The 27,926-nt window shown below is 47.6% G+C and overlaps 1 protein-coding gene across 3 annotated transcripts in view; it reads right to left on the bottom strand.

The window, feature by feature from the left end:
* Positions 1-27,926, bottom strand: part of ERI3 (ERI1 exoribonuclease family member 3) — a 2,288,738-nt gene that overhangs the window by 2,066,679 nt on the left and 194,133 nt on the right. For all 3 annotated transcript variants that reach the window (XM_069642321.1, XM_069642319.1, XM_069642320.1), the window contains one exon: positions 17,145-17,431. In XM_069642321.1, coding sequence (XP_069498422.1) covers positions 17,145-17,402 — 258 coding nt within the window. In that variant the 5' untranslated portion in view covers positions 17,403-17,431. The remainder of the gene's footprint in view (positions 1-17,144; positions 17,432-27,926) is intronic.

The following is a 27,926-nucleotide window of genomic DNA, read 5'->3' on the forward strand; positions in this document are numbered from 1 at the left end:
CTGCGAGCGAGAGCCTGGAGAGGCGAGCAGGCTAGGAGGCACTACGTTTCCTGGGTGGAGGGGGTGCTTACAACAGATTTGGAGCCTGGCGCAGACTACGCGCAGTGGAGGACTGCTTGTAGAATCCCTCCCTTTCTAAATCTTCGTGGGGTGGAGTGCCAAATTCCTCGAGGGAAAGGTTAGACTGGAGGGCCTGCCATGTCTCGGAATAGGCTACGTGACCCCCCATCGACCTCTAAGTACGCGGCAAGGAACCGGGAGACGTCCTTAACTACACTTTGGGCCAAGGGTCAGGATCAAGGACCTAATCAGCGGAGTGAGCCTCCCGCGGAGGATGGCGAGGATGGACACAGCGAGGGCTCAGCCTCCGATCACCAGAAGGGACACGTTACTTATTCAGCTCTTAGGCAGCTACTCGGTGAAATAGTGGACAAGATCACGCTGGCAAGCCAGCAACAATTGGATACCTTGAGGGAGGATTTGGCTGAGAGCCTCAAAGGTATAAAGAGGGATGTCCGCAAGGTTGAAGAACGCATAGACACCAACGAACGAGCTGTTCAAGAGCTCATAGAAGATGCCCGCAAAACCGAGACCTTAACTGGACACACTGGCGCAAGCCATACAGAACTTAGAGATCCAAGTAGAGGATCTTGAAAATCGCTCCAGGAGAGCCAATATCAGGATTAAGGCGCTACCAGAATCCGTTCAGTCTCCGGAGTTGTCGCAAACTCTCCAGACAGTGTTCAGAGACCTCCTCACAGGGAATGCCGGAGCGACTATCCAGATGGACATGGTTCATCGTGTGGGCCCTCCGCGCTTGGAGCCAGGGGTCAGGCCGAGGGATGTCCTTGTGGCCTTTCATAACTATGCGACTAAAGAACAGATTCTTGGGAAAGCAAGAGAAGCTGGACATGTATTCTACGAAGGCAGTGAGATTTTTCTATTCCAAGACCTCTCCCAGATTACCCTCGGTAAAAGGAAGCAGATGCGACCAGTCTTAAACCATTTGCGGGAGAAACAGATCAGATATAGGTGGCTCCACCCCTTCGCACTGTTTTTTGAGTGGGAAGGCAAGCAACGCAGGATTACAACATGTGACAAAGACATGGAGCTGCTGGGTATCAAAGAACGGCCGTTGGCAGACCAGGAGGTCCCCCCCTCCCATCGTGACTGTTCGGGAGAATTCTCTGTTTAAGCTGAATTTCCTAACCTAGCGAGTCCCCCAGCAGCTTTGCTGGATTTTTGGGGTTTATTTTTTTCTCCTGCCAAGAGTGAGACTCTTTTACCGTCACTCTTGGGCATGATTTGAGTGGGTTTCTTTGACTCGAGATGGGTTTAATGGGCTATGGGGTCTTTTACTCCATAGGGCTTCATTTGTTTTTTTGATGTGTGTTACACAGCACCCTCAGTGCAGTAACACAGGGGTGTCATAGTGACCCCCCAATATATACTCCATACCCTGGGACTGACTACTGTCTCCCAGGGCATGTAAAGTCACCATTGACTTTACTAGTCTCAAATTCTGAACAGAACCCGTACAAACAATCATATTGTGGATTTACTGGCCGGGGCAATTCGATTGCCCCGGGGTCTGTTAGTCGAGGGGGCATGTCTCCATCCCCCCTGATCGAGTTTTGGCTGGTGGCAGTGGATACTACTTTTTATATTCGACCGCAAATATATCTCTATGGGATTTCCCATTGTTCGAGGCTACCAACTTTAATTATTTAATTCCTATAGCCTTGAACATACCGCCGGTTTATTTATTTAATATTAATTCTCCGGTTGGTATTTTTTGCCAGAACTGTTCACTTCTGTGACTCCAACCCAAGTTGAGCCCTTTGTTCCACTTTTTAGCGGGCTTCTCCACAGAAGCCCTCCAAAAGTGGTGCCACTCTGTCTGGGGTACTTAGGAGGGGTGGAGGGGGATTTAGGCACCCTGGACTGAGTTGCCTAGGCAACTCGAGTCGCACTCCGTCCTGATTGGCCCAAGTGGTGAGCCGGCCGGCTCACCACTTAGCATGTTTGAGTGATAGCTAGGCCGAGTGAATGGGGGTTTTCTGCATAAAAGCAAGGCTTTGGGGACTTAGAAGTCGCCACAGGACCAAAGAATCCGACGAGGGAGAAGCTGAGCCGACCTGCTACGACGACACCACCAGTGGAGCCCTGCTGAACCGTCTCACCACTTTTCCCAACGATAGAGGAGATCTCCCGCCCGGAGAGTCTTCTTCCTTCGACTGGTGGGGATAACCAGTCTGCTTCCTTTTTCGCTTCCTGGAGCATCTCGTGGCCGCCTTGCCTGTGCCAAGCACTCCGGCAACCGGGATACCACATTTCACCCCTACCGTGAATCAAAGGGTAGTACCTTTAACCGGAAAACTCAGCGGCTGGTTTCTTCCCTGGCAGTGCAACGACCTTCATCTTTCCTCCACGTCGAGAGCTTCTCTTCTACTGGACGACGCTACAACTTGCACCCGCTGCCAGGAACAACTGCCCCGCTGGAGGATCCTTTCCACCTAAGGTACCGTGTTTCGCCTGGCTTCCCTTGCAACCGACTGTACAGGGTAGATTTAGCCCATGGCTTTCGAACCTGGTTTAGCCTGGAACGCCCTTGCTGAACTTGTCTGAGCCCCTCTAAACCGTTTCTGAACTCCCTGCAAGACTTTCAAAGCCTATTGTAATTGTGTGATCTTGGGCTTGCTCTGCTCTCTCTAAGAGTGGGCCCGGCCGATGGACTTTGGCTCACCAGTAACTTTTGTCTTTTCTGCCTTGCTAAAGTGTTCCAAAGTATTAGAGTGGTGTATCTTCCTACATTCTGCCTTTTTCCCTCCCTTTTTCTAACTTATTGGAGAGCCATCTATAGTTGAGCGCTCACCTCTGTCTGGAAATAAGTGGTGTTAACTAAGACTTGTCTGATAATGAATAAGGGGTGTATATATAATAGTAACTGTGTTTAGAGTGATTTACAATAATAGTGCTGGAGTGTTTCAATAAGTGTGTTTTTAAATAAATAATTATATACCTTGATACCAAAACTCTGGTCAAGTGTTTGCTTGTGCTATTGTATCTGAGTGCCTATTGTATATACTTTGCATACTGCCTAACTCTTCTTGAGGGAAGTCTGACTGTGCAGCCACAGCTACCAGGTAAATCTGGGTGGTACAGACTGCTACCAAGTGGGTTTACTGCTAACACCTGTAGTCCTAAATCTTTTGCAGTGTTCCCAAAGGGAACTGCACAGGTTTCTGCCTAACAGCGACAAGACAGGCAAACCTTGGGAATGGGCCACGGCCAAGCGGAGGCAGCCCAGGAAGCGCTCCGCCTGGAGGGTGGAGCAAGGCTCATCGGAGAGGATCCATCTGCATGCCCAGTCCCCCTCTACTGTCACCCAGGAAGGGAGGGAGACCTGAACCCGTAGAGACACAGCAAAAGAAGTCCGGGGAGGGCACCTATGACGCTCTTTTGATTATAGCCATTTCACAGCATTATACTTGCATAGGTTTAACGGGCGGGGAGAGGGAATGTTTCTTGGGATAGGATTGGGATATCCTGCGTTTGGAAATACTGGGTTATTTTTGTGGCTCAGCTCTCGTTTCTTGAGGAGGAGGGGGGCATGTTGCCAGCTGAGTCCGCCCGGGGGGAGGGGGGTTGGGTTGTTGGGGGATGGGATGGGGGGGTTCTCAGGAGCAGAGAGGAAGGCCGGGCAGGTTATCCTGCAGGCCTGGTGTGAGGGACCGAGCACTTCGAAGTGTACGAAATATGGAGCCTGCGACTTAGATTGTTTTTTCTTCAACAATGGTATCTAATATGGACCTGCTACAGATAGTTTCGTTAAACATAAATGGGCTAAACCCCCCGATTAAAAGAAGAAAGTTAGAACTATATGTACGAAGAGAGAATCCGCATATAGTGACATTACAAGAAACTCACATTCAGACAAGAGATCAATGGAGAGTGAAGATACGGGGTTATAGACGTCTTTACCAGGCCACACAGTCGTGCAAGACAGGGGGGGTGATCCTCGACTTGAAAGATGGGCTCGACCTCTCGCTCAAATCTATACAGAAGGATGCTCAGGGCAGGTATTTAGCACTTCTGCTGGAGGGCAGGGGAGAAGTCTACACTGTTGCTGCGCTGTATGCTCCCAATTCAGGTCAGGATGCATTTCTTCAGAGATCCTTAGCCCGGTTACAAGGGTTTGCAAGGGGGCGTATAATTCTAACTGGAGACTTTAACCTGGCTTGACATCTATCTAGAGATAGGAGTAGGGACATGTGGGGTGCAGTGGGCGGGCCCTCGGGTGACCTTAAAAGGAAAATTCAGGACGTGGCTTTAGTGGATGCTTGGAGAGAAACGCAGGGGGAAGACTCTTTCTGTTCTCATGTCCACAGATCCCACTCCCGTATTGATTATATCTGGGTTTCAGCCTCGCTTCTGGGACAGATTGAGAGCCCCTCCCTTGGCCCCATAGCGCCATCAGACCACGGCCCTATGACACTGCGTCTTCGGAGATCAAAAGGTCCTTTTGGGTTGTATTAATGGCGGTATCCATCAGTGCTGTTTAAGGATCAGGTACTGGTCAGGGAAATCGATAAAGAACTAGAGGATTACGTGGAGAGGAATGTCTGGGGGGATACTTCCCCCTCAGATATGGTGGGATGCTCTCAAAGCAACGATAAGAGGGAACATTTCGGCAATCAGGACCAGGAGAGAGAGGGAGCTGAAGAGGAGGTGGTAAGCGAGAGACTCAAGGAAGCAATGACAAGGTTAGCCATAAAGCATGCACCGTCCACTGCTAAGGAAGTCCGCGCGCTGAGAGGGCAACTGAACCTTCTCCAAACCAGAGCGGCCGAGCGTAGCCTCCTACGCCTGCGGCAACTACATTATATGAAAGCTAACAAGGCTGATAGACTGTTGGCGCGTGTGCTGCGGAAGAACGAGCAGCACAGAACGATTCTAGCCATAAGGGCGAAGGGAGGCCAAAGACTCACGGACGCCACAGCGATGGAGGAGGAGTTTTCTCAATACTACTCTGCCCTATATCAATCGAGTGCTCCAGACCCCGTATTGCAACAGGCCTATCTGGAGGGGGTGGAGCTCCAGGTCCTCTCGAAAGATGAGAGCATTCAATTGGAGGGGGAAATAACCACGGATGAGGTCAGGAAAGCGATCGCTGAGCTCGCCCCGAATAAAGCCCAGGGGCCTGATGGTTTTACGGTCGAGTTCTTTAAGAACCACAAGGAGGTCCTAATCCCACATTTAACCAGACTTTACAATTATGTTGGTCGATGTGGTATTTTACCGGTTTCCATGGATGAGGCCAAAGTGACGCTTTTATATAAGCATTTTATATAAGCAGGGTAAGGACCCAGAGAACTGTGGATCCTATCGACCGATTGCACTCATAAATGTAGGCGCAAAGATCTATACGAAGATCCTGGCTTCTCGATTAGGTCCCCTCATGCCCAAATTGATATGTAATGATCAGGCGGGCTTTATAAAAGGGCGACAGACGAGTGGTAATATAAGGAGAGTAATCCACTTGATTGAAAAATCCCAGATTAAAAAGATTCCTGCCTTACTTCTGGCAGTTGACTCGGAGAAGGCTTTCGACCGAGTAGAGTGGAGCTTTCCCTTTGTTGTCATGGTCAGGATGGGGTTTGGGCCTAAATTCTTAGCCCGAATCAAAGCGATCTATCAGAACACATCCCTCCGCTTAATGATCAATGGACGGGTATCGGCCTCAGTGCAAATTGAAAGAGGCACAAAGCAGGGCTGCCTCTTTTCCCTCTTACTTTATGCTCTCCACCTAGAGCCTTTTTTGGGGGCGATAAGGGAGGATGAGGATATAAAAGGCATGGTATTTGGTGGGCGAATCCATAAGGTAGCTGCATTTGCGGATGATATTTTACTCACGTTGACAGACCCTGTCCCTTCCATTGCAGCATTACAGGAGGCATTAGATAAGTTCGGGTGGGTAGCGGGATTGAAAGTGAACACAAATAAGTCGGAAATCCTAGGACTGAATTTATTACCAGCAACAGAACAAAGTCTTAAACGGGACCAACCCTTCAGGTGGGCTAACAGAGGTCTTCGATATCTAGGGATCCACCTTACTAAAACAGTAGACGAGCTCTATAGAGCGAACTATCTGCCGCTGTTAGAGAGAATCAAGTCCAAGCTGCTTGACTGGGGGCCCTTATACATTTCGTGGCTGGGGAAAATTAATATCCTTAAAATGGCGGTGCTGCCGCGACTACTAAACTTCTTTAAAGCTCTTCCAGTGGAAGTCCCTGATTCCTTCTTTAGAACCTTGCACGCTCTTATTAATCCCTTTCTGTGGAACCGCAAAAGACCAAGGGTGCCTACAACTATTATGAGGGCTCTTGTCTGTCGGGGGGCATGGGAGTGCCTGATGTTAGAGTTTATTACTTAGCGGCACAGATGAGAGTTTTGCGGGATTGGCAGAAGGATGATCGGGGCCAGCCGTGGAGACCTATGGACCGGGCGGTAGTAGCCGGATGTGTAGAGGGTGAACTTTGGCTCCCAAAGGAAGACCGACCCCCCTCAGATGTACAGGAGCCAAATCACCACGACAGTGGGACGGGCTTGGTATGCAGCAATCGCGAAGGCACATACAACTACTTTCCCCTCCCCTTACACTCCACTTTATGATAACCCGTAATTCTCACCAGGCTACAAAACTTTAGCATTCAGAGATTGGCACAAAGGGGGATGTCGGATGATTCGAGATATGTTTGAGGGGGATAGGTTGAAAGACTTCCAACAGTGTAAGAGGGAATTCGGTCTGAAGGAATCTCATAGTTTTGGATATATACAGCTGAGGCATTGGTTGTCCCATCCACTCCAGAAGCAGGCAGGCACTCGACCCTCGACTCTGTTCGAGAAATATCTAGCTACACATGAGGGGGATAAGGGCCTTGTGGCATCTATCTACAAGGTTATTAAAATGGGGGAAGCCATTCCACGCAGACCTTATTTGGAGAAATGGGAAAAGGCCACAGGTGTTGTATTAGACGTAGACGAATGGCAGGAGCAATGGAAACAGATCCCGAAATTGACTAGATCTCTCCAGACCCGGGAGATGTGGATGAAGCTGATCTATCAATGGCACTTAACTCCAGTCAGACGTAATAAAATGCTGCCATCGGCCTCACCGCTATGCTGGAGAAACTGTGGAGAGAAGGGCTCGTGGGCTCACATTTGGGGGGATTGCCTGAAGTTAGCCGCCTATTGGGGGAGTGTTCACCAGTCCATCGAAAGGGTACTAGAGGTTAAGCTCAATGGCAAGGGTGGTCTCTTGATGCTGGGCCTCCACCGAAGCCTGTTGGTCATACCTAGAAAGTCAGAGCGTATATTGTACGTCAATATGATGGCAGCAGCACTGGCATGTAAGTGGAGGTCACATGACCCCCCCTCGAGAATACGAATGGGTGGCGAGATTGTGGTCAGTTGTCGCTATGGAGTGGCTTACATACTCTCTACAGGGCCGACATGGGGAATTTCTGTCGATTGGTCTCCCTTATTGAACTTTTTGAAAGAGAGAGCACGTAGAGCCTGGTGCCCTAGAAGTATGGAGTTACTTGGAATCATACCTTCTCAAGAGGACACAGACTTGTAGTGAATTAATGTTTCAAGGGAATGGTTGCCTGAATGTATATGCGATGCTTGGTTCTTCGTACCTGGTTGTTACTTTGTGTGCTACAACGACATCTGCCGTCGGCTCCTGAGTTTTTGGAGGGCGGGATGGGAGGGGGGGTTTTCTTTTTTTTCTTCCTGTTACGTTCATAGGATATTGTTTGGTTATTGAGTTGTGTTTAATTTGTATCTCTTGACAAATTCCAATAAAAAGTACTTGTCGAAAAAGAATAACAATTGGGGGGGGTGGGGGGAAGTGACCTGGTGCGTGGCGAGACAGCATGGCCGACGGAGTGCCTCCGGTGATTTTAGAGATAAATGGCCTGATACTGCCCATGTAAAAGCCTACGTTTGTCCTGTAACCCAAAGCAGCTGACAAACATGCAAGCAATGCCCCGATCGAGTCTTATTTGGAGCAAAGTACCGCACATGGAGGAGGTTCGGGGGGGCCGTCTGGTCTGCAATGTGGGCCTGGCGTCTGAGGAGAGGCCATCTTTTGGGGGGTACACGGGACGAGGCAGTAGCCAGAGATCCCTGCTGGCCCTACTGCTGTCAAATCGAACCGAGCCGGGGGAAACCGCCTGATAGGCTGCGCTAACTCTAGAAACGCCTTCCCTCCTCGCACTGCCTCGATCTGGGGTGGGTTGGGGTAGGGTGCAGACCATCCTTCCCCTGCGGGGGCCTGTGCCCGAGCAGCGTATGGATACCGGAGGCGCTGTGTCTGCTTACGCTGCCTGCGGTGTGGAGAGTGCCACTGTGTAAGTGACCTCGGCACCTGAGCTGGCAGGACCAGAGGAGTCTGGCGCTGGTGAGGTGGAGTTCTGCCGTGTGGTCCTGAGAGGACCTACTACGCGGTTGATATTGGAGGGGCTGCCTTGGTTGTGATCGGAGCAAGCGGCTGAGGACCATGACCTTGGGGCTGAGCCCTAGAACGGAATGCTGCTCTTCCTGAGGCATGCCCGCAGTCTCCTGATGTGTTCTGGCAGCATCTGGGTTGTGCTTGAAAGAGAGACTTAGCCCTGTGATACCTGCTATGCTGATAATTAGCCTGGGGATGCTGGGCGCCTGGAAACTGCCTAGACAGCGAGAGAAGCCTTACAGTGTTCGATCCAAAATGATGGGTCTGACCTAGCCCAGCAAAGCGGCCTAAGGGTGGTATGCCCCATGTTTGTCGCCCATGCCATAATGGGAAGAGTCACTTGTTTTAGGAGCCACACCATGGCGAAAGCAGGAAGGCACAGAAATCGGGGGATATTACCTCCCTACTCCATGCCCAGGACAAAGGGAAGGAGCTCCCACGGTGGCCCTGGTCCATTAATACAGCACACCAGTCGCTGCGCCTCGATGGGCCACAAAAGTAGGCGTACAACTTTGGCTAACTGACATTAAAGCAGAGATCCAGGGATGCCTGGCAGAGATGTTTTTATACCGTGCACAGGTGCCACTTGCGTGGTCTCTCAGCGCTCTGGTGGTTCTGTGAATAAAAAAAGAAAGGTGGGTAGGTTAGTGGGAGAAGCGGGAGAAAGAGCAAGGGAGCTGTGATGTGCTGTTAGCAGCTTCAGTTCGGATGTACCGTTCACTGACATTGGGTGTGAGATTCGGGGGGCAGACATCATGTGGTGTTGTGAAAAACTGTGTGTGCTATGTCTTGTTGCTGTGTTGTGAAGTGTGTGCGGTTTGCTGTGCTGAGGAGTTCTGGTTGTTTTAGTGCAGTATGTGAGAGGTGTATGCGGAGGGTTGAATGTTCGTAACAGTTTGGGTTGTTAGTGGCCATGGATAATGATCTTCAGCTTTTCCGGTTTATTAGTTGCATCTTCCCTTCTCCCGTGTGCCCTTTCTAGTTGTATTGGTAAAGTCGGGCGGGGAGTTCTTTAACTGGATTCCCTTGGTGGGGGTTAAGTGGGCATGCCTGGGGGTGACCAACCCTTTCCCATTTCCAGCCCTTTAGTTTTCCTTGGCCTACTTCCCTGTCCCAAGCGTTTCTGGCTCATCACCCTCTCTTTTTCCGTGGCTCTATCTTGGCTGGAGTGGTTGGGGGAGGGATGGGTGCTTCTCTTTCCGGTCCTATCCCTCAATCTTGTTTTTCCTGGTTACTTTTCTTTTTTACTGTGCTTGGTTGATCGGGATGTGTGCGGTCATCGTTCAGTCGGCTTCATTGTGTTCGGAGTTGATGAGCCAGATTTTCAGCATATTCGTGAATTTTGTATGGTCCTCCACGGTTCGAATTTCCCTCAGAATGGAGTGCCATAGATTTGTAGCTAAGCAGGAGAATGCTGAGCCACCCAGTTTTTTCTTCTGTTATCATCATTTGGGTTCAAGACGGATGTCGTTGCAGGATCTCCGGGTTCTAGATGGAGAATTTCTTTTGAATAAAGTCTGCTCCCTGGCCGTGTATTGCTCTGTGTGTTATGCACAGGGCTTTGAAGGAGACTCTCATTTTGACCAGGAGCCAATGTAGGATCCTGAGCACGGGTGTGAAGTGATCTCTTCTGCTGAGTTTGAGGAGGAGTCTGGCTACCACGTTTTGTATTCATTGTAGTTTCCTCTTTAGGTATTCTTGCATTCCGAGGTATATGCCGTTAGCATAAACAATAGCCAGTGTTTTGTGCGTGAAGGAGAGGAATGGCAGGGTCTTTTTTATTGCTTGTAGGAGTAAGAAGCATTTCCGGATTATAGCATTCACTTGGGGTTCAATGTTTTCACAGTTTTTGATGGCGTTGCTTGGTTTTCCAGCTCTGTCCATGGCTTGAGCAGGTCGTTCCCTCTGTCTTCCAGTGTAATCATGATTTCAGTTTTGTCACGATTAATTTCGAGTTTGTTAATGTTCATCCATTGGTAGAGCTCCTTGAGACACTCTCCTAGGAGTGCGTTCTCTTCTTGTATGCCCCGAATTTGAAGATGATTTGTGTATCGTCTGAGTAGTTGTGGCATGTTAGTCCGTGCCTTTTGATGAAGTTGATTAGCTGTGTCATGCAGATGTTGAAAAAGAAGCGGGATAGTGAGAAGTCTTGTAGTACTCTACAGGAGGAATACGGTGGTGTGGATTTGAAAGGCTTTTAACCAAATCGTTTGTCCTTTCCGCGAGGAATGATTTGATCCAGAGCAATGATGTGTCAATGAGCCCTATCAGATGTCTGGTAAGATAGCCTCCATGGATAAGTATTTGGAGGAATCTGAACAACGCATTGCGGAGGCGGAGACAACCCTATGCGAACAGTCCTATGAAGTCAGCGAGTGGGCCCAATGGATTGAAGTGCTATAAGATAAAGTAAACCTCCTAGAATTTAAGCAAGAGAAGTCTGAAAACATCTTGTGCCGTAACAACATTCGCCTTAGAGGTTTCCCAGCTGACATTTCCAGCCAGGAATTAGGCTATCAAACTCTTTCGTCAAGTCCTGGGTCCTCGCCGGACCAACAAATCAAGTTAGACTGAACACACAAATGCCCACCAAGCTGGCTCTCAACAGGGCCTTACACCAGATGTCATCACAATAATTCATTTCTACAAGCTGGAAAAGAAGATTCCGAGTCGGCTAGGCAGCTGGATGAAATAATCATTTGTGAAGCCTCCATATCACGACGTAGCTTCAATCACCCCGATTAAGCACAAAACTCTCAGGCCGTTCACAGAGTGGCTACAAGAGAAGAACATTCGATATAGATGCGGCTTCCAGACAGTGCTCCACTTCACTCGCCTGTATCCGCCCTGGGTGATTACAACAATGAAAGAAGAGGAACAGCTCCTCTCTCCAGACACGGCAGGAACAACCACGAGTACAGTCGGTCACCCAGGAAAAGCAGAGCTCGGGTGGTTCCCTGGGCAAAAATGTGGCGAGAACACAGGTAGAAAAAGAGCCCGAGGGACCTCAATGACCCCACCTGACGGTGGACTCAAGTCGCAAGGGAGCAAACTAAACATGTCAAAGAAACTGCGATTCTTGGCAGCGGTCTAGTCACCTGTGAGGTTTGAGTTTCTCGATAAAAATGTGCTCTCTTAGAGAAAGATAAAGAATGTTTTTGCTCAGTAATTGATGATCTGGTTATCTCTATCTCTTGTTGCCCCAAGTCTGTTTTAACGCCGGACTATGACCCTTTCTATTTACAGTCATAAATAAAACAATAATAATTTAGCATTTATATAGCGCTACGAACCCTCAGGTATCTGAGCGCTGCTTATTATTACCCACGGTGTGTGGTGCTCATATATCGACCTCGGAAGGATGAAAGGCTGAGTTTGGCCTTGCCGGGATTCTAACCTGCGTCAGCAGGCTCTGCACAGGTGTCAAAGCGAGCTCTCTACTAGCTGTGCCACTTGACCGGCTTGTCATGACATCTTATCTGTTGGGGACTGGCAAGGGTAACTTTATTCAAGGTTTAAATTTGAGACGCAAGTGGGACGGCATTTACCATGGACAGGTTATGGGGGGAGGGCAATCAGAGGTGCTTAAAGGCATGGACACACTGCTCACATGACCCACCCTAAGGTCAAGAACCCTGATAATTACCTAGTGAGGCTGATTTGGAATATACAGGGATTCAACTCCCCTGCAAAAACGCAGATTAGTACTGGCAGAACGAGTAGATTTTTCCCCATCGGTTGTCTTCATATAGGAAACCCAGTAGTTGAAAGTGGTCGAAATGTGGTTTGTACACGGGCGTTTTTCACCAGGGTGTTTCATGTCCAGTGCGGTTAAAAGGAGGGGTGTTGCAATTTCCTTTTACAGAAAACTCCCTTTGTAAAATCAGGGATTCTGCAGGACCTGAATGAATATACATATGGGTTAAAGGGTCTTTCATGGGGAATACTTCCACATTTATAACACTATAGGCCCCCAACAAACATCAGGCTCTCTTTTTGATAGAACTGCTGAGACAGCTCTGGGCCTTTGCCGAAAGAACCATTGTTATAGGGGGTGATTTTAACCTGGTCCCTGACCCGATGATTGATAAAACACTGCCAACCACACACTTTAGAAATTCATTAGCTTTGAAGGTCCTCTGAGAAAAGAACCGGTTAGACATCTGGAGGATGCAAAATGATACTCAGAGGGTCTACACATACTACTCTTGTGTCCACAGAGGTTTTCGCAAACTGACACACTCCTAGTCCCCTCGCCACTGGATCCTGCAATCTCAAAGGTCTCCATAAATATCACAGCGCACTCTGATCATGCCCTGTCTCACTCACCCTTTCAGTCTCTGGCATGACTTCCCCAGAGTCGTAAGCCCTTGAGATTGTTAAATCCCATACTAAAAGAGAATGAATCGCCATGAGATCTGAACAGCTATCATCTCATACTTTGAAACCAATCTTAAGGACAATAGGAATAGTCTGGAATGCGATGAAGGTGGTTGTCAGGGATGACTTACTGAAACTAAACTCCGCTTACTCGAAAGTTAGGCTCTGCTTTAGAGAAAGGTTAGAAAAGGAAGTTCAAATAAGGGAGAAACAAAACCTTAGGATCGATCAAAGCACGACACCAGTTGACAATAGCCAGAGTGAGATTGGAAGCTCATCTCACAGATAGAACTGAAGCACTATTTAAAGTCCAACAATACCAATACAGTAGGGGTAGTAATAAGGCAAAAAAATTCAAGCACACAATCTAGCGAAGCGTAAAGCCTGCAATAATATTCCAGTCCTGAAAGATGAAGGATGGACTGCTGTGTCGAGACGGAGGCAGCAAGTTGGCTTTGGTGTACAAATAGCATGTAGCATCTATGGTAGCAGCGTCTCCAGACCCGATAGCTCAGGGAGACTACTTACGAGCGAACAACTTCCAGACACTCTCTTTAGCGATTGTGACACAACCCGAACAGTCGATTCAGGAGCAGGAAGTTATAGTCGCCATTAAATCACTCAAAAACGAAGCCGGGACTGGATGGATTTACCTCAGAGTTTTACAAAACATACTGTGACTTGCTCGCCCCACACCTAGAAAAGCTATTTAATATGTTTCCAGGATGTGGAAATTACAACACTGACCATGCAAGAGACATCCACCAGTTTCATACTAAAACCCAATAATGATCCGAAGTCCCTTAATTCATACCCGATTACCCTTATTAACAATGACGCATACTTGACCAAACAGGCTTTACTCAGGACAATATGAGGAAAACCCTCAACTTGGTAGAAATATGTTTATTGTTTATGTTTATTGAGTTTATATAGCGCTTTAAGCCAAAGCGCTTTACAGTATAACAGGTATAATGAGAGCAGCATATTTACAAACATAAAACAAATCAGTGGAACAATATGTAGAACAATTTACTTAAAGGAAGGGAAGGGTGGGGGAGGGGAGGAGGTAGGTGATGGGGGTTACAATGTCAGTTTTGAGGTCAGGGGAGTTGGAGGAATGATGAAGGGGGAGGAGACGGGGGAGTCCTCTGGTGACCTTCTACACCTCCCAATCCCCCCCGCCCCCCCGAGTGGTTTCAGTGTTCAATTTGAGGTCATGGGAGGAGGGGGAGGGAGGGAGGGGAATGGGGAAGCAGGTAACATAGGTCTAAAGGCAGGATTTATTCCCATTGAGGCATTTGACCAGCTGGACTGGACATACAAGAGAACGTTGCTCCAGTTGGCGGGTCTGGGACGGAGATTTAAGCAATTCATGTTAGCCAACTACCCCACCCCTCCACTTGAACGGCAATCCAACCTCCCTCCCATCAAAGTGGCTAGAGGTACGAGACATGGCTGCCCTTTGTCCCCCATTATTTGCCCTTTCGATGGAAACCTTCGTTGGCTGCATTCGCGGCAACCACGACATCAGAGGTATGCCATTCCAAGGAAAGGAATATAAAATCCCTTTGTACGCGTACAATGTCTTAGTCACGCTATCAGAGAACAGAAGATCGGCGACAGCCCTGAAGGTAGAGCTAGATAATTTCAGTCAAGTTTCTGAGTTGGAAGTCAATTACTCCAAATCTCAAGGCCCGGCCATTGCACTCCCGTAGGTGGAGCTGGATGATCAAGGATGGGTTTTCCCAATATAATGTAAGCAGGACCACATTGGCAATGTGGGGGTTAGGATGCCCAGGAACATCAAAGCACTGTTTGAGATTAACTCCCTCCCCTACTCATGGAATTGGAATCAGAACTAAAGAGATGGGACAAGCAAGCCATTTTGTAGCTGGGTAGGGAGCTAGCTGTGAAAATTAATACAGTCCCAAAACTGATCTACCACTTCTCGGCTCACCCAACCCACGTCTCAACACATAGGCTACAAGCACTTCAGAAGATGATCTTCATGTGTAGAAGCCCAGAATAGCAAAAAGAAAAGGGGACTATTAAGAAATGAGAACCTAGGAGGCCTAGGGGTCACAGACATTTACTGATACTATCTGGCTTCACAGCTTCCACACTCGTTTACATCGGGACTGCTCACAGGGGGGCCCCATTATGGTTGCAGCAATAGTAAGTTGCACCTAAATCCCTTAGCATGAGATCCTGTTTTCTAAACCAGCCCAGGAGACAACTAAATGCACTCTCGTATCCTCCACAAGTCTTACGCTTACCATAGCAACAAAGACATGGGGTTCTCCTTGTAGCTTAGTTCCGCTATCATCCATTATTCATAATCTCAAATTCACCCCGGCTTGCAGAAGTCAGCCTTGGCACAATGGATTAGGAGAGGGCTGAGGGAACAGACAGATTTTTAAAGGGGGGGTACCCACTCACATTGTAGGAATCTCTCCACTGGCTCCCGGTGGCTGCAAGAACGAAGTTCCAAGACCCTCTGCATTGTCCACAAGGCTTTCGGGGGCTGGGCCCCGTACTACATCCAACTCTCTTCCAAAAAACCTATCCTTCTCGAGCCCTTCGCTCAGCTACCTCAAACTCTCTGAGGATCAGACGCTTCTCCAGGCCTCTGGAATCACCTCCCTGCCCATCTCAAACTTGAGACGGGCAACCTAAAGTTCCGGAAGCAGCTAAAGATCTTCCTTTCCTCCTCTGCTTTCTCCATCTCTCTCCCCCTGCAGACCCACCAATCTGCTGCACCGACTGGTTGCTTGGTGTCCTTAAGAGTCTCACTGGGTACCAGGTTCCTGCATGATCTGTCTCCCGTGCACTGCCACCAGACCTACCACGCACTTAGGGTTTGTAACTGTAACCCTACAGTCCCTGCCTCCTTGCACTTACCCGGAGTCGCGCTGCCCTGGCTGCACTTACTCAGAGGAATACTGCTCTGATTGCACCTCAATTACCCTCTCCCTGGCACTTCACACTTATCCCTTCCCTCTGCACTCTGCATTGTCACACTTGCACAATCTGAATGACACAAGGCCTAGTAAAATCGTTTGTCTTGTCCTCCCTCTGTCTTCCCTCCCTTGTCTTGTCGTGCCTATAAACACTTGTGTACAGGCACGTTATAAATGACATATCATTTGAAGACTGTAAGAGGATTTTCGCACAACGGGAAAAAGCAATGATCACGTACTCCAAACTGCGCCATTGGGCCGGTCACTCTGCCATCAAACAGAGAGGTACTAGAGAGCTCAATGCTTTGGACCTCACATAACTCAAAGAGGAGACTCTCAGCACTTAATAATCTGCTTAATCATTACGATCACCAGGAACGCTTACCCTACATGCTTAGCCGGGAGCGGGCCATGGGAAGCAAAATCAGCGAGGAATCCATGCAATGTATCTGGGAGAGTAATCGCAAAGTGGCCCAAACAGATGAGTAATGCCAATTAAAGCTATGCTATTAGTGGTACTTCTCTCCAGACAAATTACATAACATAACCCATTCATTCCAAGAAAATTGCTGGAGGGAATCATACTAATCACATGGGGTGGCTTTGTCCTAAAGCCTAAACATTTTGGAAGGAACTCATTTCACACATCAAAGCTATGCTAGATGTGACACTACCTATGGACGCGCTAGTTATCTTACTGGGAGAACGGGTTGATGGGATATATCCTCGCAAGTGTAGGCCAACCTTATCACTCAAACCCAGAAAGTTCGGTTATAGCAATGTGATGGGAGAATCTAGCCTCTGAGAAAATAAAGGCACTTGCGGGGGAAAATGTACGTCCTATGTTGGGATTTGGCTCTCTTTCATTAACTATGTGCAGCATGCCTATTACAGGGCATACAAACCAAACCTGTACAAGTACTTAGCTTTGCTGTAAGGGAAGGAAGCAAAGAGCCTAAGAAAATACGAAATAGCATTCAATGAGCAACTACTGTATGCTCAAATCTTGAGCACTGTCCCTCTGCTAACTATTTATGCAAATGTTACGCATCTGTCTATGCTAATGTGACCCTGTCTGCTGTCAGTCTCTTTTTAAGCAAATAAATTAGCTTTAAAAAAACATTGATGATTATTGGACACAAGATGAACAGAGCTATGACACAATTTTGCAGTTAAGTCTCTGTAAAACAAGTATTATTTATTAGCAATCTGGACATTTAAATACAGTTACTCTAGCAGGTTCCTGGTTCAGCAGTCTCAAGTAATAGGTTCAAGACACTCACCTGAGGATGAATCTGTGGTTTGTCACAAGTTGCCTCGAAGTCCAGCACTAGGAAGTAGTGATATCTCTGTGGTGGGAAAGCAGCCATTGGAGCCACGGCGGCACCAAATCCTTGAGACCCCATTTTCCGATTTAACATTGGGCCGTATCCCGGGTCAACCTCACAGAAAGAAAACGCACCAGGACTCAGCACCCCTGGAATTCTTTGCAGGAGATGCGGAGGAAGCCTCGGAGGTCGGATGTGGGAAAAGGCGTGCATTGAACTGCCAGAAGCATTTACATCCGCACCTTGTAGAAAGAAAAAAAGAAACTGTTAATATTGCCCCAGGAGTTAAGGTGCAAGACCTCTCCCCACAAAGATCTTTCAAACATGGATTGGCACTATACCAATACTTTACTCCTAAGTTCAAGAAAAAGCTACAATTTTTAGCAAGCATAATCAATAAAGTGTCTATAAATTGTGATTATTCAATACTGAAATGTTGAAGTTAGAACTTTGTTCGGTATGGTTTAGTCACTAGAAAGAAATGTTTTACAGGCTCATTCTGAGATCCCGCCCCTCTTACTTTCACAAGGATGGATGACCTGATGTAGTTCAAATTGCTATTGTCAATGTATTCTGCAATTTGGCAACCTAATCTGACATGTATTGCCTAGGTCTGCCCATATTAGCCAAACATTTGATCCGTAAACGGGCCTTTATGCTAAAGAGCACGGTGAACACTTTCATGTTAACTGAAATACACAGTGGAATAAAAACGTTTAGATGCAGGCAGAGTTTTTTTCCATTAGTCTGGTCTGTGTGCCAGCGACCTTGAAGCCGGGTACACTGTACTCTGCTTAAATAAACATAGCTGTTAGTTGCTATGTAACCTCTCTCCGGGAAGTAAGCCAATGTTCTTGCAGAACACAAACCATAGAGAACAGCAAACACTGAACTACGGGATGCAGTTCTTCTGTAGTTCTATTTGGTATTTTTAATCTTCATTTTGTAGTTTACTGACAGTCATGAAATCATCCTAAACAGCCGCTGAAGGTCAGAGAATTGTCCTTCGCCAGTGTGTGCACAAAGTACAGAAGTAAGCTTAAAGTTCATAGTTGGAAAAAACCTAAATGCTGCTGAAGGGCAGAGAATTGTCCTTTCGCCAACGTGTGTGCACACTGTAAAGCAGTCAGCTTAAAGTTCATAGTTTGCAAAAAACCTAAATGCCCCAGAAGGGCAGAGAGTTGTACTTCGCTAGTGAGTGCACTAGTATAGACAGACAGCTAAAAATACAATCTCTGGAAAAATCACTAAATGCCATTAAAGCACAGAAGCCATGACTTTTTCATGCTACACAAATGGACAATGCAGTCAGCTAAAATCCAATTTTTCAGGCAAAACTCCTAGTAGCCACTGAAGGATAGGGAGAGTAGGCGTGGAAAGGCTTGAAAATAGGAGCCCTGGGGTATAAAAGAGGGTGAGTTCATCCCCTAAAGACTGCTGCTCAGGGAGACAGAGCTGGCAGAAGATGGGGCAAGACACAGATGGCTGGAAGAAACCAGGCCTCCCAGATGGAAGGGGTGCTATTTTTGCTTTTTGAAGCCCCTAACTAGGCTCTGGCTATTTCAAATTTCTTTTGAGCTGCTTGGGGAAAACATTTTACTTTTCCAAACACAGTCACTGAAAAGGAGTACCAGTCTCAGCCAATGAGTTTTTGAATTCATATTTAAAGACGCTTGCTTCTCAAAAATATACTATCAAAATTGGAATTGTTAAAACTAATGTAAAAGGCACTCAAATATGCATTCACTTTTTGAACTTAAATGTTTGAGTTTATATTCTTTTAAAGTGCAACAACAAACATGGCTTCAATGAGTAATATAGCTTGCATCCTATGTGCACTACCATATATCCCCATATTTCCCTAACATCTCACCAAATAGCGACAAGTACAATTAATCAAAGAGTATACAATGGTCTAGTCAGGAAAAAGGATAACCATAAGAAGACATGTAGAATTGCGTTTAGAAAATAGAAGAACAAGTTACTTCTTACCGTGTAACGTTTTATCGATGGGATGTTCCTCCGACGTATTCCTTATCTTCGATTTTACCCATCCCAGCTTGCTGGCCTCGTATAAAATTTCAGTAGAGGGCGCTGCGCGTCGACGTCCTTCGAGATGATGTCCCTCGACAGCCTCCGTCTCTGCGCCGACGTCAGTGTGCGTATAAATAGACTTGCGCAGCGTCCGTTACTCAGTTCCTTTTCGAAGCTTGAAATTAGCTGTGCATGAATTGGTTATTGACCTTGAAGGAGCGTAAGCTGCAACCACAAGGGAAGTTTTACTGCGGGGATGGATGAGAGGGGCGATAAGGAATACGTCCGAGGAACATCCCATCGAAAGAACGTTACAAGGTAAGAAGTAACTTGTTCTTCGAAGGGATTGTGTCCTCCGACGTATTCCTTATGTTTGATAGACTCCCATACCAGTGGTGTGAAAGAGGAGGTGGGAGTAGAATGTAATATTCCCTTTAAGAATGTACAGAATGTAACACAGCTTTACCAAATCTTGTCTACTGGCTAGAGGAGGAATCCAGGCTGTAAAATGTTGTAAATGTATGTGCGGACGACCATGTGGCAGCCGCACATATGTCCCAAATCGGAACTCCTCTCTGGAGAGCCGAAGAGGCTGCGATACCCCTGGTTGAATGAGCCCAAAAATGTTGAGGGGGCTCTTTCCCTGCCAATTTGTAGCCTTCTAGAATGGTTAAAATAATCCATCTTGAAATGGTCTGTTTCTTGATTGGCATTTCGAATTTGTGTCCTGTATAACCTAATAACAGTTGGTCTGCTTGTCTTATTCTAGCAAGTCTGCTGATATAAAAACTCAAGGCACGCCTTGGATCCAGCCTATGTAACCTCTATTCCTCTTTCCCTGGATGGGGAGGAGGATAGAATGAAGGTAAAGTTATTTTCTGAATAATGTGGAATTCAGAAACCACCTTTGGGAGAAAATTAGGCTTCACTTGTAAGACAACCTTGTCTTTATGAAAGATTGTATGAGGATATTTGCAAGATAGAGCTTGTAATTCGCTCACTCTTCTGGCAGATGTTAGAGCCACTAGAAAAACTGTTTTAAGAGTGAGAAATCTTAATGAACAAGAATGAGTGGTTCAAAAGGAGTACCCATCAGAAAATTTAGGACTAGATTTAGGTCCCACAATGGAACTTGGAAAGGCTGTGGGGGATAAACATTAGTTAACCCTTTCAGAAATTGGACTACCAGAGGTAATTTGAAATATGAAGGCTCCTCTGCAGTGTGCTTAAAGATAGATAGCGCTGCGAGGTAGCCCTTGATCGTACCAACTTGAAGACCTGAATTTGATAAATACAGTAAGAAAGAGAACACCATGGGTGTACTGCATGAAAAGGGTTCAATATTCTTTTCTCTACACCAGCTGCAAAATGTGTTCCAATGGCAGCGGTATAAAGTCTTTGTTGTCGGCCTTCTAGCCGAAAGCAACACCTCCATGACGTCATCCGGGAGATCCCAATCCTTGTATCTCAACCTTTCAGAAACCAAGCGTGAAGGTTGAGGGTTCCGATGTCTGGATGGAGAACCTGACCTCCCTTCTGTGAGAGAAGATCCTCTCTTTGCGGAAGACGAATTGGAGGGCAGATGGACATGTCCAGAAGGTCTGGGTACCACGTTCTCCTGGCCCAATCTGGGGCAATTACGATCATGTTCTTCTGGCATCTTCTCAACCTCCTGATCATTTGAGGAATGACAGGGACTGGAGGAAACGCATACAGGAGTGAAAACTTCCAGTTCACTACTAACGCGTCTCCTAGAGCTCCTCTCGGGGGAAATTCCCTTGAACAAAACTGATCGCACTTCCTGTTGATGCTGGTTGCGAAGAGATCCACTTGAGAGGTTCCCCAAAGGACGAAGATCCCTTGAAGGACTTCCTGAGCTAGCTCCCACTCGTGGGAAACTGTACTGTGCCTGCTTGGAGCGTCCGCCGACGAGTTCTTCTCTCCGGCTAGGTGAACTGCCGATAGAGAGATTCCTTCCTGAATTGCCCAAAACCAGAGCTGCATTGCCTCTCTGCACAGTGGCAGTGATCCTACGCCTCCTCTTTTGTTGTGGTAGTGCATGGCCACTATTTGTCTGTCATTATCAGCACATTCTCCCCCTGTACCGATGGCAGAAAAGCCTTCAGCACTAGTCTGATTGCTCTCAGCTCAGGTTGATATGTAGTCTGGACTCTGATGGAGACCAACGACCGCTGATGATCAAGTCATTGGCATGGGCTCCCCACCCCGTGAGTGAGGCATCCGTGACTACCGTTATCTCCGGCCATGGTTGCCAAAACAGTCCTCCTTTCAAAATGTTCCCCCGACAGGCCCACCACTGAAGGTCTCTAGCCACTCTGTCCGGGACTTGAAGGAGATCTGACATTCTTCCTGAGAATTGCGACCATTGGGTTCTTAGTGCCCACTGGAGGGATATCATTCTCAGGCGAGCCTCGGGCACTAGGAAAATGCAGGATGCCATGAGGCCTAGCAACCTCAAAAAGTCGAAGGCTGGAAGACTTTGGGCATTTTGAAACTTGTTGACCATCTGAAGAATATCTTGAGCCCTCACTTCTGGTGGCGAGGCTTTTCCCAGCGAAGTGTCCAGGACTGCTCCAATAAACTGGAGTCTCTGTGATGGTATCATCTGTGACTTCTTTAAATTGAGGGAGAAGCCCAGCTTGTGAAGGAAGTGGCAGACATAATTCAGATGGGTCTGAGCTTTTTCCGAATATACTGCTCTGATCAACCAATCGTCCAAGTAGAGGTAGACGTGGATCCCTTCCTTCCTTAGACTTGCAGCCATTACCGACATTAGCTTGGTGAAGACTATCGGCCGGAGGTCAGCCCAAATGGCAGAACTCGAAACTGATAAGGAGAGTTGCCAATTGCGAACCTCAGTCATTTCCTGTGTTTGAGATGGATTGGCACATGGAATAAGCATGCTGAAGGTCTAGAGATACCAACCAGTCCTGAAGTTGGAGGGCCTGAAGAATCTGAGAAGAGTTACAATCTTGAACTTGTCCTTCCTGAGGAATTTGTTCAATTCTCGTAAATCCAAGATGGGTCTCAGTCCTCCGTCCTTCTTTGGTACTAGGAAGTAGGGGAATACCAACCCTTGTTCCTCTCCGCTGCAGGTATCGGTTCTATGGCACCTTTCTCTAGCAGGTCTACAATCTCCTGCATAAGGAGCAGATCTGGAAACTTCAAAGAGTTGTTCCCCAGTGGATGACCCTGAGGGGTGTGTAGGAAGGGCAGGCAGTAACCTTGGGCAACTGTCTCCAATGCCCTAGCATCTGACGTAATAGCCTGCTATTCTGCCAGATGTTGAGTTAACTTGCCCCCTACTGGTGTCTTGTGAGGGAAGACCTCAGAGGGGACCTACCCATCCAGGAGATTCCTGAGGGGCGATTCGGAGTCTGTCGGATAGCAGCCCAAAGAGATTTCGCTGCTGCCTTGGATGTTTGTAATCTCTCCAGGCTGTCATCAGCCTTCTTTCCAAACAAAGAAGTGCCGTCAAAGGGCATGTTCAAATGTCTAGCTTGTACATCTGGAGCAAAACCAGAATTCCGCAACCACGCAAATCTGCGGATTGTGGTACTTGCCGCCATGGCCCTGCTGATACTGTCAGCAGAATCAATGACTGTTTGAAGGGACTCGCACATTGCATCTTTTCCATCCTTGATGATGTTTAAAAATGCCTCCCTTTCTTCTCCTTCTGGGAGACAGTCAGCAGCTGATGAAGCACACTCCCAAAGTGTATGGCTGAATCTTGCAAGCGTGCAAGTGGCGTTAATAGATTTAAGCGCCATGCTACATGCTGAAAAGACTTTTTTTGACATAGCATCAAATCTTTTTATCATCACTATCCTGTCGAATAGTAGGGTATGCAGATCTACTGTTTGATGAAGTTGCTGCTTGTACAACCAAACTCTCTGGAGTTGGATGTTTGCTCAAATATTCAGGATCTGTAGTAGATACCCTGTATTTAGCATCCTGAGGACCTTTATCTAAAATATCAGTAAGGTCATCCTGCTGAAAAGAGGGTGTAGGTGTAGGTGTAGACCACCCCATGAATTCGATTATTCTGGCCATCAGAATCCTATAAGGGGTCTCAGCATGTTCCCCAGGATCTGGTTTAGCAAACTCTACTTCTGGAAACCACTTGCCTCATGTAAGGAGTCTTGAAGGTCCTTCAACCTGTTCTCTCCAGAGATAAATTCCTCTGGTATGGGTGTAGGGGTCCTTTGTAAACCAATAGGTCTCTCATGATCGGAATCCTCACCTTCCTCATATATTGAGGACAAGGCTCTAAAATAGTCAGACCTAGGATGTGGTTTAAACCCCATTTTTAGAGCAGAAGGAGCCAAATTTGTCACTGGTTGTGAAAACGTTGAGGTTGTCGACGTGGAAGTTTCAGGCTTCGACAAACTCGAAAAGGGCGTCGAAAAAGTTTGAAGAGACCTCGATGTACTCGAGAGGATCGGAATCCTACTCTGTGTCATCGAAATAGTCGATGGCATTCTCGACGTCATGGTCGAGGTCCTCGACACCTCTACTGTAGTGACAGTTGTAGGTCTGTCCTTTATTGGAGTCGACAGTGGCGTTGAAGAGGGCGTTGACGCAACCGATTTATGCGTCGAAGGGCCCTTCGACAACGGCGTCGACGAAGCAGTGTTACTGCTTTTACTCAAGGGTTCATGACGCTCTCAGGTAGTTTCTCTCGCCGGGTGCAATGACTCGCAGTGTTTTGATTTTTCGGGTCTTTCACCTGGGGTATCACCTTAAGATGTCTCCGAGGGGGTCGAGGCCACTTTCTAGAAGACGCTAAGCATTTTCTTACCGAATTCCTCCCACTTAGCTAGAGAGCTGTGTTTCGTGGGGCAGGTGACCCTTTCCGGAGAGACAGAAGAAGACGAAGAAGAGGGAGATCTACGACGCCTCTTCTTAGAGTGTCTCGATCTCGAAGACTGATGGGAACCGCTTCGAGATCTTGAACGGGAATGTTTCTTATGACGACGAGGAGATGAAGGTCTCGACTCTGCAGAAGAAACTTTCGAGGGAGTAAGAGATTTAAGAGCCTTACCTCTTTCTAGCTTCCCCTTACGCTCCTTCAAGGCTTTCGCCGAAATGGACATACAGTCCTCGCATTCCAAACAGTGATGCTCTGATCCCAGGCACCACAAACAGATCCTGTGAGGATCCGTCAACGACATTTTCTTCCCACAGTCACGACACTTTTTGAAGCCGGACCGAGGGGTCGATGATTCAGATGAAGAAGCCATCGAAATAAGATGATATCTTCGCAGGAATAAGTCAATCTTCTTGAAGAAAGAACTGAGCAACACGTTTCCGAGGCCCACGAAGCGCGGAAAAACGGAACTGAGCAACGGACGCTGCACAAGTCTATTTATACGCACAATGACATCGGCGCCGAGGGACATCATCCCGAAGGACGTCGACGTGCAGCGCCCTCTACTGAAAAAATTTCCGAGGCCAGCAAGCTGGGATGGGTAACATCAAAGATAAGGAATACGTCGGAGGACACAATCCCTTCGAAGTACAAGGTTATGTACTGGAGTGATGCTGTTAAAAGTGAATGAAGAAAAAGTAAATATGGGCTCATGAGGAAGAACTGCAACAAGCAAAGTGTCTATTTCACATATTCCAAACGTATCTGCTGACTACCTCCAGGTCTCCAGTGACAGGGTGTTCATTCTTGTTCATTCTTACCTTCTCCTAGGGTTGTTGTTGGTGAAGTGAGGCTGCTCTTTCACATAGGCCGTGCAGCTCCGGAGACAGCGTTAACCTTCTCCCTCATAGCACTCCCATCAGCGCCCTTATCTTAGTGTGGTCCACAAGCTTCATGTTCTCCTAGCTGTCTCCTTTTTGTATTAAGCCAGGACAGTCGAGCATGAGTGGGTTCATGAGTCGCTAATCAGCTCTGGGGTGCAGCCTCTGTGCGGGCCACTCACTTCACTGTACAAGGCGATAGTCAAGTGTCTCAATGTGGTGGGGGGAGGAAACTTCTAGCTGTCCCTCTTATTACCATCACTTTGTTTCCAAGCCTGATGTGCAACCTCCCCCACAGCATGCATACACAGCAAGCTAGAGAAGGAAAAAAGGCTATGGGGGATTTACACTATAATCCCCTCCAGTGGGTTCCTTTGCATTGTGGGTGGCCTCCACTAAACACCCAGAGTGTCCTGGTCTTCCTAAACCTCTGTGACTAATTCCAAGGTATTGCCACTGCTCCCATGGGGAGTAGAGGACTTTGTTGGTTATACTGGGACAAGGAAGAGTGAGGCTTGCCCAGGCAGAATACAAAACATCACTGGCACGAACATGATGAGCCAAGGAGGCAAAGGCCCACTGCGGAACCAACCTACACGGTATAGTAAGCCCGAGGGTGCCTCAATGATAAAAAGTAAGAAAGGACTTCAATCCAGTGTCAAACGAACCCAAGAGTAGCGAGGAACCAGGCCCTGCTTCTGTGGCGAAGGAGCTGAGGGAAAGAGGAAAAGACACTGCCAAGGAGAGAGGACTCTCTCCAAGAGGTCCATGTAAGAGGGGCCTAGTCAGTGGCAGGGAAACAGGAAACCTGACTGGCAAAGCCAGAGCGAGAAGAGGAAGGTGCGCAGCTGACACCGGGAGAGAGAGAGCAAAACGCTGCAGAGCCATCGAGGAGGGAGCGCTGAATGCAACTGCGAGTTAGCCACGCTCTGTTTCTAGGATATACCTAAGCCCACAGACACGCTTCCTGATGGTAGGGAAAGGGTTGGGCCATCTACTGGGATATGGAGGGAGCTGTACAGACAAACTAGACACATTAACATCTGTGAGGAAGGCATGATATCGCAAGTAGAGAATGACACAATATGAACAGTTTCGAAAACCTTTATTTTTGGTAAAAAGGATGGAGAAACTACTATCTGGACCTAAACCAAAGCCGGGAGCTCGCACTACCATCTAAAGAAAAAAGAAAACCGTCCTGGTCAGTCGTGTCACAAAATCATAATCAGTTAAACTAATAAACCTAATGCCTGCCCTCACTCTAATAAAAATATGTGTATAGGTAAATCTGCTTTTCAAAAGAAAATCAATGTGAAACAAAAATGTCAGAATGACAAGTGTATGTATGGCTATGTCTCCCCTTCCCCACGTCATATGGCACATGGGTTTAAGGTGGAAAACCCGCACTCAGACACACTCTGTCCGGTGAACACTCCAGCAGCTTGTTCTGTCTTTCAAAGTCTCTTGGTAATGCAGACAATGTTTCAATAGTTCAACAATGGCTCCCCTCACTCGGGCTCAAGCCAACAAATTCTGTTTTCATCACTCACTTTTCTCAAGGTTCCCTTCCCCTACGGTTTTGCTAGCACTTTGTCAAGACTTCCCTCGGTCGGGCTGGAGTCTTCTTTTTTACACATCAAAGTGCATAGAACATTTCACTGAGACCTTCGACTGGGATTTCATCCTTCTCCTGACCACTTGGTTACTCTGCATCCTTACCTATTCCTTTCATATATGTTGTTTAATCTTCACTCGCGTTTCATTTTCATTAGGCGCATCCTTCAGCTTCTGACACAATAGTTGCAAGCACTCCACAACACAAACCAGGCTTTCGTACTCTCACTTGATTCACCGGTTACTAAGAGAGGCTTGCTACATTTGCATATTTTCAACTGAAATCAAAGCCGTAGCTCTCTCAATCTGCTGATACCTCCCCAAATCCGCTGTTCACCCGGGATGGCAGCTGTCAGCCTTGTGGCATGGGATACGTCTCTTTCCAACTGGGCTGGATCTCTCAACATTCTTGGCCTCTTGGAGTTCTCGCATTCTGGCAAATAATGGGCTTGCACTTGCAGCCTCTCTCCCCTGGTTCTCTGACCTCTCGCTCTCCTTCGCCTGGTCAGCCACCACTCTAGACGAGCAGCTCCTTCGTGCCTTTTTCCATGCTCAATATGTACAGTTCACACTTCCACAGGTCTCCCTCCGCCGGGTCTCAGACCTGTCTCCCACTTTAGTTCAGTTTTCACAGTAGACCTCCCTCAGACGGGCTCGGGCCTTTTGCTCCAAAATTTCACAGATCTCCCTCAGCCGGGGTCCGACCTGTTTAGGCCTTCCTCAGTCAAGTTTGGTCATTTAGCTCACAGTTTTTCAAAAGCAATAGTTATGGACTTCCAGTCCCAGAATGCATCTGTCTCCATTTTGCTACTACTTTGCTCGCTGCCCAAAACGGCATTCTCGTGTTTTAGGAGCACGAGGGGATGTTTACCTGGGGCCAGGGCCTTACCGCCTTCCCCCCAGAGGCCTGGGCTCCCCAATTTCGCCCACGGGAGGAGCTTTGATGAGGGTGCTGCCAGGCAACCCCAGCTGCCCCTGGGTTTGGATTCCTGGAGGCAAATAGTCTACTCCACAGTGCAGCCTCCCCTGCACACCAGCTCCGTCGGTCTCCCTCTGGCTTCTCTGCACCCTTCTGCATCCCCAGCTCGCTCAATGTTTCTCCCAGTGCTCCACCTTTTATACTGGTGGGGAATAGTGATAATAATCAGGTATGAGCAATTGACCAGCCCTGTCTGACCTTATTAATGGAACAAGATAGAGACCGCCCATAGGAACCTGTTTTGGTCCCTATGGGTAATTACATCACTCTCGCCTGCCTCTTCCTCGTCCCTGGGGTTTTGGGAAACAGCAGTGGGGAGGAATTATGGGAATTATAGT

Source organism: Ambystoma mexicanum, chromosome 1q (assembly GCF_040938575.1).
Source record: "Ambystoma mexicanum isolate Mex_15411 chromosome 1q, UKY_AmexF1_1, whole genome shotgun sequence".
Lineage (NCBI taxonomy): Eukaryota > Metazoa > Chordata > Amphibia > Caudata > Ambystomatidae > Ambystoma > Ambystoma mexicanum.